Source organism: Odontesthes bonariensis, chromosome 2, assembly GCF_027942865.1.
Source record: "Odontesthes bonariensis isolate fOdoBon6 chromosome 2, fOdoBon6.hap1, whole genome shotgun sequence".
In the NCBI taxonomy this organism is placed as follows: Eukaryota; Metazoa; Chordata; class Actinopteri; order Atheriniformes; family Atherinopsidae; genus Odontesthes; species Odontesthes bonariensis.
This window is the reverse complement of record NC_134507.1, coordinates 4,676,625-4,693,884: the sequence shown is the minus strand read 5'-3', so window position 1 is coordinate 4,693,884 and position 17,260 is coordinate 4,676,625. Positions and strand designations below refer to the sequence as shown.

Below are 17,260 nucleotides of genomic sequence, written 5' to 3'. Positions count from 1 at the left end.
GTGCCATTACTTATTTAACGAACACTAAGACCGAACGCAGGAGCGGTGTGTTGGGGTGTACTTAGGTGCTGCTTCTGCATTCTGTATTAGTGTTTGTTGAATAAGTAATGACACGGTGTAATGGGTCTGCTGTTGTTCATCTGAGGTATTAGCTCCATAATTTTAAAGGTGGATTTTGTAACTTTGGTTTTCAGAAGCGTGCAGTCCCAAGGGGCAGTTTTACCAGGTGTTTATTTCCGTTTCTATTTTCTATTCGTTCGCAAGTCTTTCTTTCCTTTTTTTACAGCCTGTTAGGTGACAACGAGAGCGGGAAAACATTCCCCATCAGCTCTGTTGCCTGGTGATTACCACCGGCCCCTTTCAGTTTACCGCGAAAACAAAATCAAAATGAGTATATGCTCAGGCACAGAAACACTTCTACCTTTTCATGTGCAGCGTTTACATCAGAAGATTAGCTCATTTTTTTATTACAAACATGGTGCTAGACATAATGATACTGCAGCCCTGTTCACACATGGGTCCCACCTCATCAGCTAAAATAAAGGTCTTTGCTGTTTATTAGCACCAAGTGTTTGTTTATATATCCCAAATCATATCGCCATCGCAGTATTCAACAATAATATCCTACAGTGGATGTTTTCTTCATATCACGCCTCCAGTTTCATATGATCCTGCGAGCGCTTTCTGCCCACTGATTCCCTTCCCATCTGCCTCCCTGATGGAAAGACCTGATAAATGCAGTCTCCTTCCTGCGGTTTTTGTTGAGATTGGTTGTCTGTTTGAATTCTGGGCAGTACTGCTACAGACTCTAACCTGAGGTGCTGCTGGCGTTGATTCCTGAAGCTGGTAACTAGTGAAGTGATCCTCCGCAGCAGAGGAAACTCTCCCTCCTGTCTAAGTGTAGTCCTCATGTCAGCCAGTTTCACCACACAGTTTGTGTTTTCTTCTCTTTGTCAGCGCTGGAAGACTCTGCTCTCTTCAGGTTGAAAATGTTTCACCGTAGTCTTTTTTTTTTTTCTTTTTTTTTCGTCTGATTGAATGAATTGAATTGAAAGCCATCTGGTCATCATTTAATGCAGATCTCCTCATACAGAACTTAAAATCCCAACAAATCCCCATCCGCTGTCGTAAAAACTCTTGTTTTTAACCTTGTAGCACCCAAGCATATGAATAATCATTGAAAAAAATCATTTTGGCTCTTTTTGCATCTTTTTGGGTGGGAATAATCCAATATTTTTGGAATTTTTGGAATTGGGCTATTTTTGATCATTTTAGGCAATGTTGCATATTAGCAGCTGTGGGCTTTCCTGATTAATTTTGTAATAATAAAATTTGGAGACCTGACCTCCCATTACCGCTGTGAAAGGTGGACAAAGCAGACCACACCAAACGAGACCAGAACCAACTAGAACAGACCACCGCAAAGCAGAGTGTAATTCACTGAGCCAAGAAAATGATGCTGTGACAACTGTCGGCACATAAAATGTAATGTAAAAAAATATTACACATGAATGTAAATAATGTATGTAAATTTAAAAAAATCAAATAATGTAATGTAAATAAATAAAAAGCTTGTTGCATATCTGCAACTGTGGGTGCTACAAGGTTAAGATCTTCCAGATAGAAAGGTTTCTCTCTAATTGGAGCTGTTAACTGGATCTATGATTTGTAAAAGCTTAAAGATCTTATTTTTCTTTTTTAATCAAAGTACGTTTAAACAAGTCTTTTCTAAAATAGTTAGATGCTTAGTTAATGTTGTGCAGAAAGGACCTACACAGGCTGACGGTTTTTGTACTTGTGAAAAATTTGTGAAAGGCAAACAGAGAACAGTTGGAGATGTGATATTCACATATTCTGGGCAAGTTAAACCTCCCTAAAAATCACTCCTGCAGCGAGCCATTTTCTGAGCCGAGACGGAGAAATTGCTCTATCATTTTCATTATCAAACCTCAGTTTCATCTGCGCACCCATAATCATTTCCAGCGTCAAATAACAGGCTCGCCACATTAGCATCATTCCACACATTTACCCAGGACACCTCCAGCAGTGTTTGTGTGTACAGCAGTATAACAGCGGTTACACGTTTGCCCTTTCCTATGCTGCGAGACAAGACAGCTGTGTGGTTAACGCAGCAGCATATGTTTGTGTTTCCACGAGCCGACTCAAATAAATAATCTCGGCATTTGAGATGCTGTTCTAATATGCTATCTTGTATCTGGCAGGCCCATTTGTGCGGGTGGTCATCATTCTTCGCTCTTTTGAAGTCCATTAGTCGTTCTGACAGCAGCGCCGCTGGCTGAAAGCAGCAGATAACAAACCCAGGATTAGGAGAGCTACTGCCCCAACGTGTGTGTTTCCGTGCGCGCGCCTGTGCACTCCTGCTCACAAATCATTCTGGACCTGCTATCTGCTGCGCCTGCATATGGAAATGGCAAAGTATAGTTTGATTTACCTGCCATATTTGCTTTGTTTTCAACTCCTACGTCAGAGTGCGTGTGTGCTCATAAATGTTGTTATCCTCATAAATACACACACGTGGATGCTTTTCTTTTCTTTCTAACTAATTCAGTTTGGTTGCAGCTTCCCTGTTTTGCACAAATCAGCTGGAACACACTGACACTGATTTTCCAATTGTAACACTTTGTACTCGCCACATAATGGTTGTTAGCGTTACAAATGAAAGGACTAATGTGCTCTTATGGGATCATGCTAATTAAAGAAATGCACTTTCTTTAATTAGCATGATCTTCCCTTTCCAAAAGACCAAACAAAACAACTCCCTTGATTTTGCTATCTGACTCATACAGTACCAAATCACAAAAGGTTGGGATGGCATCGAAAAGAAAAACACGGAAGTGAAAAAAAAAAAAAGAAAATGAATGAAAGGAAGGTCAACTTCATTAAATCTATTTCTGCATTTACAGTTCTGCAACACATTCCAAAAAAAGTGTGAATGGGGTCAGTTTAGGGCCAGGAATGATGTAAAAAGTGATTTAGTTTGATTTGGTACAAGAGCAGGATCCACAATAGGCTGAGGATGTGAGGGGGAAAGATGGGCCCAGTATCTCCAGTATCTCCAGTATCTTGTCTAAAGATGTGAGAAAAACCAATGAATTGTTTAAGATAATGGTTCCAAACAAAAAAGATCAGAAGAGTATTCCTTCCACATGAAGTTGGACACCGGTGTTCTCCACTTCCCAGAAGGCACTGCACCAAGAGCAGTCATTCATTAATAGCTGATTAATTACCATATTGGCAAGGGAATACTGCGGGAAACCTTAGTAAAGCACTAAAATATGGAGTTACATTAACAAATGTCACATTCCAGATCTCTCTTTTTTTTTTTTTAAGAATAAGAAATGGACTGACTCCATGTACACAAAGCACAAAAGTCTGTTATCAGCAACGAGTCTAAAGGCCTGGCTGTGGAACGGTATGGGGTTGCATCAGGGCTCGAGTTGAAGCTCATTTGCACTTTGATGGCAGCATTAGTGGAGAAAAGGTTCAAAAGTGCATTTTGCATCTTACAAAGGAAAAGCTGCAGAAGAGCGTAAATGCACTAGACTGAGGAGCTGAATGCCATTCTGACCTGTGCCCAATAGAAAATGTGGATAGGATTTAAAAAAAAGAAAAGAAAAAGTGTGACAAAGGCTACCCTATACTGCTGCACACCTTAAGATGTGTTTTCAAGTTCATGTCCGCTTCACCTTTTAGCTCCTCTCTCGCAAAAACACCAGGAAAAAGAAAAAGGTTTTTTTTAAGTCCTCTGCAACCCTTGCAGTCTTTCGCGGATACATCCACTCGTTCACTGTTCGTTGCATCCAGGGCAGACGGCCGATGGTGCTGCCTTTGGGGTTAAATCTTCAACCTTCACAAGGAGAATAATTTTCTCCTTCGGGCTGAGGAATTGACCACAGTGTGGAAGGAAAAATGGGCTCTGAACCTCGCTGACAGGAGGTTAAGGTTAAAGCCCACATCGCCCCAAACAGTGAAAAAACGATCTGGATTCTGCCTTGCTGACTGTAGTAGGTCTTTCTGTAGCTTCTCCTGAGTTATAGAGTGTAATAAATACCAAATCAGTTCAACTGCAGGGTGTCTCATCTGACTGGACCTGATATTATTCATGCCAAAGGTCAACAATGGCTCCATATATGACACTTTTGGTCTATGTGGTAGATTTGTGGGTGTGAAATCAGTGTAGTATCTGTCTTCATCCAGCTCTGCTGTGAGGTCATTTGGCCACTAAAGTCCTCGGCACTATGTTGAGTTGCATCCTATCTGCTCAGCTGTTCCATGTCAACAGAAAAGAATTCTGTGTTTGAGATGCAGCTCCTACAGTCTGCCTCTTCAGTCCTGTCTCGTAGCTCCACTTGTGTGGGTGGTCATCATTTTTTTCAATCTTTTGAGGTCTATTATCTCATCCGACAGAGGCATTGCTGCTGAAATGGGGAGATAAGGCTCCAGCATATCTGTTGTAGGACTTGAACAGTGGCAGGTATCTTAATGTAAACACCATGCCGTCTTATGACCAAAACCATTTTTATTTTGATAGAAATAACTGTCAAAACTGTTCTGATTCATTACTTTTGACTCTTTGTAACTAAAACCCAGATCTAATGTCTTTAATGAGAGTTGTCACTCGGCATGAAATGTGGGCCGATGCTTTCCACAAAAGGAAAATCATTGTCTTGATACTCTGAGAGAAAGTCCAGAAAAAAAAAAATGTTTAGTTTTTCTTTTTAACAAATTGCTGTTGACATAAAAAAAACGGTGTGACAATGTGATTCAGCAGGCATAAATTTGAACACCATTGTATGTACCATAGACAGTTTAGTGTTCATCTTCATGTTCATCAATTCAATTTGAAAAAAGCTTAACTAAAAGAGATGACTGTTGATGCATCACAGCCAGTGACTCAGAGAAACTGAACAAACTGATAAAGAAAGCAAAATAGAATGCTGCAAGTTGATTAACTTAATGGACGATACTGCACACCTCCTACTACACAGCGGAGTGTGTTCTGGCAGAGGCTTCTTCAGCTCTGGTGCAACAAACAACCGTAGTGGAGGTCATTGCTGCCAATATACAACAACAGCTTATGATAAATTATTCCGAGGCAATCACCAATGGAAAAAAAGAGCGTACATCAGATGCAACGTTGCAAAGCTTTATGCACAGATCATTGATTTGGTACGTTTCTGTCGTGCCTGGTCCTACTTTTGATGCAATCATCCAGTTGCCACAATACTTTACTTAGAGCGCCACGAGCTGTCCCCATAGAAACAGACCCTGGGCCCTCTTTGATTAAAGCTTGGTCTGACAAAAAGCATTGGGCTCGGTCCAGATCAAACTAAAGCCTAAAGACTTTTCATAGACTTTGCCTCCTTGCCTGTCAGTGTTGGAACATTTTTCATTTGATGAGGACATCTTTTTGGCAAATTTGAACTAGCCTTGAGTATTATACTTGGAGTCACATTGTCATCAAAATGGCAACAAAGTGGTTTGATGTGCTGACATAAATAATGTTGCTAAACCAATGTAGATACCGCTTATCAATGGCATGCGCTTGTTGACTTCCTGATGCACCAAGTTTAGCAGTTTCGTTGTACTCTGACCTTGCAATGACAGCTCAACTTTCTATCATTTCCTACTCTAAGACATGAAAGACATACACTATTTTACTTCTTTACTGCTACTGTAAGGAACACATTAGCGAAGACTTTAGCATATTTGCAATTTTGTGTTGTGTCTTAATTGACTTGTGCTGAGATTCAGTCCTTAACTCTGGACTTCAGAGCAGTGGAGGTCTTCATCCGGGACAAGTATGAGAGGAAGAAGTACTACGACAAGGATGCTGTTCCAGTGAGTATTAACAATGTTTCATGTATTTAACATTTTGCCACTCCATGCTGTTGTTGTGACTTGTGTCAGCGTTGGCTTGTTTCCCTTTTGAGGCCAGAATGTGACAGACATGAAAGCTTTTCTGTTCCCTTAGCTTTTAAGTTTCCTTTTTTTATTGAAAACCGACCAAGGAACCTACACATTTGTGATTGGATTTGGATGATTATCCATCACATTTGTTATGAGACTGGAAATGGTTGGTGAAATACTTTTAAGCTAATGCAGTGAAGAGTGCTCGTGTGGTTTGGGCAGCTGCTGTAATAACAGCTGAAATGCAGTACTTATCATATTTGGCACCTTCTCTTTGGACAAGACTTTTGAACGAGCTCCACAGCAGACTTATCTCTCTGCAGCCTCGTTGATCTCCACGATCTTGGTTTTTCCATTTATTGATCTTGTAAAAGAAGACCCCTTTCGGGCTTTAATGTATCACAGTAATGATGGTTTCTAAGTGCAAAATACTCCTGAAAGTAGTGAAATTCCTTTCAACCCTGATTGCTGCTCAAACAACCATGGAACTGTTGTCAAGAATTGCCAAACACAGTTACAGAATAACCTTTCAAGAACACTATTTCTTTATTTTTTCTTCCAATCCTTTTTTCTGTCAAGACTAATGCTTCTCAGTGTGCATGGAGGAAAAGAAGGGGGGGGATTGTGTTGTTGGGGGGGTTGGTTGCAAAGATTTATTTGTCTGAGAGGTGTGAGTTTCTTGCATGTGCCAGTAAGTGGCTTGGTTCTGTGGTGTGGGTTTTGTAGAGTGTTAAGACATTAAAACACATTAAAACATGTGTGACGCAGTCTGTTTTCGTCTGCATTCACGGTGTCACGGTGCTTGAATCTTTATGGATACTTTTCTTTAAATGTGACCTAAAATATCAACAGAGTTAGACAAAAGTAAATGTTAAATGGACTGTACTTGTATGGTATGACTGTACTCAAAGCGTTCCAACACTACATGCCACATGCACCGATTCACTCAGACTCATACAGCGCGTCTTGATCTATAACTACGCCTTCTACTCATTCCCAAACATTCATACACCGATGGATCGGTTTCATCGGTAGGAGTGTCTTGCCCCGGGGACGACATGTGGCCCGGGGAAGCTGGAGTCGAACCACCGACCTCCCGATTGCTGCTCTTCCTCCTGAGCTACAGCCGCCCCTAAATAGTTGTAGATACAGTAGATAAAAATAAGACAATAAAACAAACTAAAAAAAATATTACTGTCATTTACTTAATGAGAGTAATGTTAACTATTCATTTTCCTTGTGAAAGTTTTGCACATCTCGCTTTAATGAACAACCTTAAAAGGTTCAAGTTCCTCCACAGAATATCAAACGGATTAAGACCAAAACTGTGGGCCAATCCCACCTCTTTCCCTTGGCCTTACAACTCAGGCTGACTAGTTTGTTGTAAGGTGTATTGGTCATCTAGCCAGCCAAATGACCCCCATTGCCCTGGTTCAACAGCAGAATCGTCTTTATTCCTAAAGTCTTAAAGGACGGGGGGCTTCTTGCCTCAACAAATGTTAAGGGTAGGAGCAGGTCGTAGGGCCATGGTTGGGAATTGGGATTTTGTCTAAGAGCAGACCATCCACCCTTTGGTGGCATTACAATACCAGTTGAAAGCTTGGACAGGTGTGTGCAAAATTTTGACTGACTGCATGACTAAGAGCAGCTTACCGACAGATGCACTACAGCTCGGCCCGTGTGCAGCAAAACACCGCCTGACCATGATGCTACCACCACCATGTTTCACAGATAATGAGGTTAAGGTTCTCATGCTGAAAGGAGGTGTTTTTCTTTTCCAAACATAGTGATCCTCATGCTTTTATTCATTCCCAATACATTTTGATTTTAGCAAACTGCAGATGGTCATTAACACATTTTAACCAACAGCACCCGTAATTGAAACAGCCTTGGGTTGCTTGGCTTTTTTTTTATGGGGGGGGAAACTAAAAAATGATTTCAGCTCTGGCTCTTGTGCGTTCCCACTGAGATCTAAGGTACAGGGTAGATTAGGTAAATTGAGACGACTGAAGTGTGTCACTGCTTGCCACAGTGCCATGCTGAGCTCACACTGAGAGTAAAACCAGCTTCAGTTGTGTTAACTCAAAATCTTCTCATGTTACACACTTTCTACGGGTTCTGGATGCTTTAACTTGTGCCATAGAACATCACTGGGGTGAAAGAATAAAAGATTAACAATTTCTGTCTTTCGATAATATCTTTGTTGTCATGAATGCTGCCGCTTCTATCATCTGCAGTGGAGTCAGGGCTATGCTTCACTAATCAGAGCGGCCTACAAACTCTGTTTCAGCTCTATTCACTTGAAAGCTGTTCATGTTACACAATTCTATTGGGGTTTTGGATTTTTAGATTTATGCCTTGAGCTGTGGTAGATATTAAATCTGAGATGACTGAGACAGAAAGGTGGAAATGAAATGCTAGGAATAATCAGTCAATCAGAAATAATCTGTTCTGCAAGCCCCACCTCAAATGTTCAGGGAAATCTTCAAAGTACCAACTCCCTGACACGGCCTTTGTTAGGTTTTGAATTCGGGCCAAGAAAAGTTCTCCCACCCCCCCCCCCCCCCCCATGTTCCTGTGGTTGAAATACAGGAAGTGAAAGTGAACAGTGGTTTGTATGGGGAAGCAGCTTGAGTGGTCAACAAGTCACTGTATAGATCAGTGTTCAGTGTTATTCTGATGGTCGACTAATCAACATTATAATAGAGACAAATCTAATATTCTTGAAGCATCCTATCCCTTGATAGTGAAGACGTCAGTTTCGAGCCTTGGAGGTGATAAACTGGAGTCGATGAATGATGTGAAACGTTAGAATTAGGCCTGGGCAACGATTAAAATGTTTAATCTAATTAATCGCATGATTTCCCTGATTAATCACGATTAATCGCATTTGTACGCAGAATCCAAAAATGAATTCAAAAGTAGTGTATAGCTTTTAGCATTTAGCTTTATTTTAAATGTGCTGCCATATGAATGAAAGTGCCATAACATTTGTTGTGCAAACACACTTTTAACATCAGCATCTTTCTGTAGTTTTTATGTAGAAGCCTCGCTCCACTGTCTGTTTCCTTGAATGACTTGCTGCTATCAGTTGTGTGTTTTGCCTTTAAGTGATATTTTAGACTGGAACTACTACGCTGAGAAGACAATTCAACTTGGCAGTGTTTACAGATGACTTTGGTTCTGTCGACTCCGCCGTCTGGAAGAACTTTAAAATGAAAATGGCCAAGTAAAAGTTCCGTACCCTTCTCCGTGTTTGGTGGATCCGCCGATTACTTTCTTTTCCTGTTCCACAGCAGACAGCAACAGACTTTTACAAAATAAAAGCCTGTGAGCAAGACTTTTACAATAATAAAATAAATTTAAAAAAACAAACAACTGCGTTAATGCGCGTTAAAATATTTATCGGCATTAGATAATTAGCGAGTTAACGCGATAATAACGAGTTAACTCGTTATTATCGCGTTAACTCGCCCAGCCCTAGTTAGAATGAAAGACTCTGTCCAATGCTCACCACCTATCACTGAAATATGGGATTACCTACCCGATCTCCGTCCAGTTTTTGAGTATTTCAGCGTATAGTTGATTTCTTCACAGAGTAATATTTCTTTTCTTATTTTTCCATTTAATTGATGTGAATTAGCTGCCGCTGACTTGAGGTGGGGCGTGACGGGTGTCATGCTAAAGTATGCATTTAAACAGCGATCAGAATTTTATAAAACACAAGCATTTCCCCCAATTATTAGAAAATAACAGCACAGTGTTATTTCAGTCCATCTTTTGAGGCTCTCCACTGAAAGAAAGGTGTACATAGAATGAAGAACAAACAGTTGCAGGGAAAAGAGTCCCACTTTTAACACAAACACCATATGGTGTGACATTAATGCGGAAAGTCTTGTTCACAGCAGTCTTTCTCTGTTCAATCTTTGTTTCATTTCACTGTCTTGTAGTTTCCATCATCCTCCTCTTCTCTCTGTTTCTCCTTCTCTCGCCTCCCGACTCTCTTTCTCTCTGTTTTCTTATGCTTTCTCTGAAGCGTTGCCAGCAGCCAGACTGTGATCTAGGATCTGTTTCTGCCTCCCGCACGGACGGCTCGGCTTTTATATGCAAATTAATTATTAAAAACAACTCATTATCACTTTTAGCAGTTTCATGCAGATGGAGAAAGAAGAGGAGAGGGTGGGCTACAGTAACCCTGAGCTATACTTTATGAATATGTATGCAAGTCTGTGTGTATTGGAATGAGAGGGAGAGGACTCTGCTGCTCTTGCATATTTATTTTACACTTCATTCCTATTACATCATTACTGTATTGCATTTGTTTACCTGCATGTTTGGATGGTAATGGAAGAAAATTAGATATGACTGATATTGTGAGATGATGGATGTGATGCTGTTTGATGCAATACTTATACAGTATATCTTGCAGAAATGGTCATGGCTCTATTGATTTCCACCTAAAAAGCCTTCATTTAATTTCTTTAAAGCAAAAACTAAGCCAAAATGAAGCTGTTAAAAAAAAGGTCCACCTTTAATGTTTTTTTTTTTTTAAATATATATTTATTGGTTTTTCATGTTAATATAACAACATCCAACAATATAAACATCCAAAACACATGGCAGTAAAGAAAATGATGATTAAATGATTAAAAAAGATACAATAAACCGCAGTAATTATTCAGCAAATTACTGTGCAATGAATATGAAATAATGAAAATAATATTATAATATTATCTCATTCTCCCCCTCAACAGTTCCAGAAATATCCTCCAAATATCATAAAATTCAGAATCCCTCTTTCTAACAATATTGGTCAGTTTCTCAAGAGCCAAACTCGATGTAAAGTTAGGGCAACCAACATTCAGCGTTTGGCCTGCAATAAACAAAGGTCAACCATTTTTCTTTCCTTACAAGATAAAGAACAGTCATCTGGATAAATGCCTTAAATACATACCTTAGGGCATAAAGGTATAGGGGAGGTTGTGATCTGAGAGATATACTTTAACACTGAGCTCCAACATTTTTGAATCTCTTCACATTTCCATAAACAGTGATATAATGTACCCTGGTGATTGTTGCACTTATAACAGATCAAGTATATTATGATCAAATTTATTTAATTCTACAGAAGAGATATATGTTCGCATTATCCAATTAAATTGTATCATTCTCAATCGAGTGTTGATGGTTTGAGTGTGTATTTTTAATACCTTTAATGTTTCTATATAAATTATGGGTGGTAAAGTAGCAGCCAGGTAATGCTAATCAAATGCACTTGACTAACTGATCATCAGTAAGTGTGAGCATCTCTATAAAAGCAGAAGTTTTGGCTGTTTGCTGGTCTGAAGCATTCAGGCGTGTGTTAGGAGAAGGACAATAACAGTGTTGGTGGAGACGCAATTGTTACTGCCCATCAATTTGGGAAGGGTTATAAGGCGCTTTTCAAATCATTTGGAACCCATCATTTACCAGGGTCAGAACATACAGCGCTCAAAGACCCCACAAGAAACATCTCAGATTCCTCAGGCCTCAGCCAGGGTGTTAAACGTAAAAGTTCATGACAGTAGAATTTGAGAAAAAGACTGAAAAAGACTGAACCAGTGTGACTTGTTTGGGAGGTTTGCCAAACAAGTCAGACTCTCAGTAGCTTTTCTCTCTGGAACAGTGACCTTCAGACAGATGAGACCAAAGTAAAGAACTTGGGTCAAAATGCACGGCGACACATCTGCGCAAACACTTCATACCAGCTATCAAACACGGTGGTGGAGGGGTGATGGTTTGGGCTTGTTTTGCAGCCACAGGACCCGGGCTCCTCGTAGTCACTGAGCTGATTGTAAACTCCTCTTGATACCAGAGTATTTTAGAGTTAAATGTGAGGCCATCGGTCAAACGACTAAAGCTTGACTGAGAATGGGTCATGCAACAGGACAATGATCCTAGGCACACCGACATATCTACAACAGAATGGCTGAAAGAAAAGATGGAGGCGTTGCAATGATCCAGACCTCAATGCTGTGGTGGGATGCGCATTAATGAATGCCCAAATAACTAATGTTGTAAAGAAGAGTGGGCCAAACGATGTTAGAGACTGATGATGTCATACAGAAAACAGATTCACAAGCTGCTGAAAATAGTTGTGCAAGCGGTTCAATCGTGGTGTGTAATCACACATGGCTTCTGCGTTTTGACTTAGTTTTAGTTGAATGTAAAATGACATGGGCTGTGTTCGAAACCGCCTACTACATACTACATACTTCCATACTGCATACTCATCGATCAGACAGTATGCAGAGCGTTTACCCACAATGCATTTCGCTCCTGCCCGAGCCGAAATCAGCCGACCTGAAGCTGATTTCGCTTAAGCTCTAAACTCTGTAAACTTTAGCAACATTTGAAACATTTTCAGGTGAGAAAGTAGTCGTTTAGATCCCCAACGTGTTGAAAACCTGACAAAATACCGGCTGTTTACAATTTTGTTCCCACGAATTCGGCGCTACTAAAGCTAGCCGCAGTGAGCTAACGCACTTCATGTTATTTTCACAAAATAAAATGCCCGTTGCCTTTTATCATAGGGAAAGCCATTACCATACAATTGGTGCTTTTGTTTTGAAAACAGGAAGTGAACCTACCCTCGTTGTAGCTAGCTTGAAACTGCCGTTTTGACAGGAAATGACGATCGACGACGTCACATTATGTTGCATCTTGGGTAGTTTGAGTATGAGTAGTAACCTCATGATGCATACCCAACATTTCGGTGAATCTAGTATGCATCCGGGAACTTAAAATTTTTTAAAGTTAGTAGGAGTAGTGGGGAGTAGTAGGAGAAGTATGCGGTTTCGAACACAGCCATGGTGTGTTAGGCCGTGTGTTATTGTTCATCTGATGATGTATTTAAGGCCAGATCATTTATTATATATCAGATATATTAGACTAAAACTGCTTTAATTATTTTCATTGTGAACATCTGCTGCCCATCCATCATAACTGCTAGTGTTAAGATAATATCAAACACTTCATATTAAAAATGTTGCTTTTTCGATTGATCAACAACACCCCGATGTTGTTCTGCCCCTGACAAATGTAACATTCGCCCTGGCAGAGGCCTTTTAGCTGAGTATAGTGAGGGGTATAAATCTATTCTGCTTGTTTCAGGTACTCCTGTCGCAGGTGAATCTGCTGCACTTGAAGAGCCATAAACCTCTTCAGAAGGTAAATTTAGAATCTGAATGGTTATTACAGTCTGGAGTTGTAACTTTAAACAGATGTTGAGATTGGAAGAGGTGATATACAGTAGATGTAGCGGCAGAATTTATGCCTGCAAAAGCGGAATGAAAATTGTATGAGGGAATGAATGTGCAGGAGCGAGAAGGACCAAAGGCTACGCAGGAGTGACTGCTCAAGATAGAATGAGGGGTGTGTTCAGTTTGCGCCTGAAGGTTACCTCTTGCATTTTTCATCCAACTTATGTCTGCATTTGGCCTGGGTTGAAACCAATGCATCCAACACAGCTGCTCATTGGGTCTTTGACTGTCTCTGCCGCCCATTAGCATGGAGAAGCTAACAACTAGCATCACTAAGTTAGTGACCCACTAGATTAGACACTCAGCTGGGCATTTCCTTGGAGAGATTGGAGAGGCATTAGTATTTCTTGGCTGGAAACCATGCCGAGGCTGACCGCTTACTAAATTGTCTGCTGCTTTGGTTAGCTCGTATGCTGAAGCTAACTGGATTAGCTGCAGCATTAGCTTGCGTACATTTGTGGTTCCCACCATAAACTAAAAATCGATTTCTCCAAGGTCTCTCTTTCACTGAATAATTAATTGTAATCTACTCCACATTTAATACAGCTGCCAAAAAAAAATATCTGTGTTTAACAGTTGTTAAAAATGACAGAATTGTATTAAAATTTAACATCCGTTAGATATCCTGAAGCACTGCAAGCGAGCAAGTTGCCTTTTCCTTTTGTAGGCATTATAGATATGAATATTTACCCAATCTGATCATGCCTGACAAAAATCTGGTACACTTCATCCAAGCTTTTAATTACTTGTAACTGCAGTTTTAAACACAGGAACCAAGCCACAGGCTGCTTGAGCATCTTTCTTGCCAGTTATTTTATCGAAGTAGAGAGCAGTGCTGAAGAAATTAAATGAATTAAAACTTTCATTTCTAGAGCTAGGAATAGGGCTTTGGATTAGCCTAATCACAACCCTCGAGACCTAGGACTTTTAAAAAAATTTTTATTTGGTTTTAGTAGTTTATTTAAACGGTAGCCTCGCTGAGATAAAAAATGTGTTTGGCAAGAGAGATGTTGTAGAAATTTATTTCTAGTTTATGGTTGGAGTCGCACTGTGCAGTAACAACCAAATCAGCAGTAGGTCCACTGTGGACTGGGAAACTATTTCTTCTTTGATTGTACATCCTCCTACCTGGCAGTTTGGACATCATACCTGTTAGACTGAAAACACTGATTACCGTAGCCATTAGTGTCAGGATGGTGTGGTGGAGAAGGTGGACACGGATGCGGACTTCAAAGGCAAAAGGGTGATTTATTTCACAAAAAACAAGGTAACAAACAAATGGCGCGGCTGGGCCGGATTCAAAAATCAAAACTATGAACAACAAACAAAAAGACTTGACATGGCAAGGGATAAATAAATACTTAGCTTGCAAAAACCGACGTGGAACATGGAGAACTACGGGAATCAGGTCGAGGCAGGTAACAAACACAAAGCTCCGACAAAAACGACAGGGGAGGCAGGAAACTAAGTAGAGGGCTGGGAGTGATTGGGGAGTGAGTGCAGCTGAGGAAAAAACACAGGTGACGTGAGTGAGCTACTGGACAGAGTGCAGGGAAAACTAAGACATGAACTGACACAAAAACATAACCTAAAACATGAAACTAAAAAACGTGAGTCCATGGGTGTGACAATTAGTTTGTTGTCAACACTTTGAACTTTTTGGGCACCGGAATAAACATTAATAATAACACAGCAACCTCTTCCCAGTTCTTGTAAGCATTCAAATTGTGGAATCCATTATTAAATATTAATATTAGGGGTATTAAAAGAAAACCCTCGCTAATGCAGATGTGAACTGCAAGTTCTCGAACTTCAAAGATTCTGAAGTGAAGGGCTTTCTGTTTGTTTGCATCTTTAAGACCAATAAAGAGAAAGCACAGGGCGACAGGTGCTCTTATGTAATGGACTGCTTGTGAGTGCATTTTGTTTCTTCTGCCCATGCAGCAGGCCTTCATTGTTCTGTCACGAAGGAATTAGTTGGCGTGTGTGTGTGTGTTTGTGTGTGTATGCACCACATCCTATTTCAGTGTAACTTGAATCAACAATACATCAGAGTGCATCTTGCAAAGCCTCTATGATGAGCCCTCCGATTGGCCCAAAAATGTCACAAGAGAGCAGCGCAGTTGCCCTGAGGAAGACTAAAAGAGCTTATTTTCAACCTCATTTGTCTGTGTTAGTCATAGGACTGTCCTGCCTGCTGTGTCTGCAACACTTATTAATGTTGCGTGTGTTCCTGCAGCCAGCTGTGGCAGCTCAGTGAACAGAAATCCATTCACATATTCTACTCTGACGTCGGGACAGGAGCTACAGGGAGAGTACCTGACTACCTCCAATATAGACTTCTCTACCAGGTTAAACACTGGATTGGCACAGTAAACGATGTTGATGTATTTGAACTATCGCGTGCTTTAGTGTACTTATAATCAAAGGGACAGTGTACAATAATGGCGTCTAACTTTATGAAACCAACCAAATCAAAGCCACTTCATGCACGGGTTGATTTCCTGTCTCTGTTGTATTTTGTTGTTATAGTCATTTATAGGGATGCAGATTTTAAATAGATGCTCTACACAATGGTCGAGCTTGTCAAGTTGTTCTGTATCCCTTGATAAAATAGTTTTTAACAGCAAAAACTCAATGTTTGCTGCTAAATCAGCTCAGTTACATGGGACATTTGAGAGACAGATCAAACTAATCCCCAATTGACTTGAATCATAAATCGAATAAGCGAACAGTGAGGATGTAGCGTTAGGCCTAAATAAAGCATAAAATGGAAATGCAATGTACAGTAACTAATACAGAGGACGGTGGGTCAGAACTTGTTCAAGTTTACCTGTCTCTGACTACTGGAATGATTCCAAAAAGCAATGTCATACTTTGAAAACGATTCAGTTATGTTAGCACATTACTCTTCTAGAAAAGTAACCTGTAAAACGTACTTATGTGTCACCTCTTTTCAGTTGTTTCTTGTGAATTTGAGTTCATTGACCATTGAATTCAAGCTGAGGCTTTGCGGGCCACAGAAACGACAAACCCATTATCACCTTTACTGCGTTTCACTGACATTTATCTCAACAAATAATAATCAAAATCGAGCCTGTGGGACTCAGAGTATATAGCTTGACAAATTGACGGGATTTACATTACATTACATTACGGTCATTTTGCAGACGCTTTTATCCAAAGCGACTTAGAATAAGTGTGTTCCACATCGGTAGGCAAAAGAACTTCAGGTCACAAGAAATCATAAGTGCATTTCCTTCCAAAACCAAACAGCTAAGAGCAGAACTAGTGCTAGAGTAAGTGCGGTAAGTTAAGTACCGAGACAGATGGGAAGACAATTTAGGAAACAAATCAGTGCGTAAGAAGCTAGGACGAAAGATGGGCAGCGACTCGGCTGTCCTGACATCAGTCGGGAGATCGTTCCACCATCGGGGTGCCAGAACAGAGATTTAATTTACTAAATATTGTTGCGTGACAAGCAACAAACTGTAGATTTTACGTGGGGTACATCTTGTAATGCGAGTACCCTTCATGTTTTGAGATTCGACATCATAAAGCTGATAGTCACTGACTTGACCATGACTCAGAATAGCACTGTGGGATCACAGTATGTTACAGCTCAAACATCCAACACCGGCTCCCAGCCTCCATCATTCTCTTTTAATCAGACTCTGTATGATTGTTCCTCTTTCCCTCTGCAGGAGTCCTCCGTAAGGGTACAAATGAAGCTGTTAGGGGTCTGCTCAGCAGACACATTTCAGTTGAGATGTTAACCATCTTTCTCTCTCACTATCAGCAGAGAGCCAGACACCTCAATCTCTAAGTCCTAATATCTATTCAACCCCTGTTCATCCTCTGTCGCCCCGCTCACACCACTCCTCTTGTTATCTAACCTCTTCTTATTCCCCATGTGTCTACATCCTTTCACACCCCGCTCTTACCCTCTGCTTCCTTTCTCTTTGTCTTCAGTTCATCAGCCGATCTGTGGCTGTTTTTGTGCTGTGTCGACATCTCCGACAGCATCA

At 40.5% G+C, this 17,260-nt stretch overlaps 1 protein-coding gene across 6 annotated transcripts in view; it reads left to right on the top strand.

Annotated features, from left to right (window-relative positions):
• The window catches only part of smap1 (small ArfGAP 1), a 159,970-nt gene that overhangs the window by 31,008 nt on the left and 111,702 nt on the right, over positions 1-17,260 (top strand). For all 6 annotated transcript variants that reach the window (XM_075474616.1, XM_075474613.1, XM_075474615.1 and 3 more), the window contains exon 4: positions 5,796-5,862. In XM_075474616.1, the coding sequence (XP_075330731.1) occupies positions 5,796-5,862 (67 nt within the window). The remainder of the gene's footprint in view (positions 1-5,795; positions 5,863-17,260) is intronic.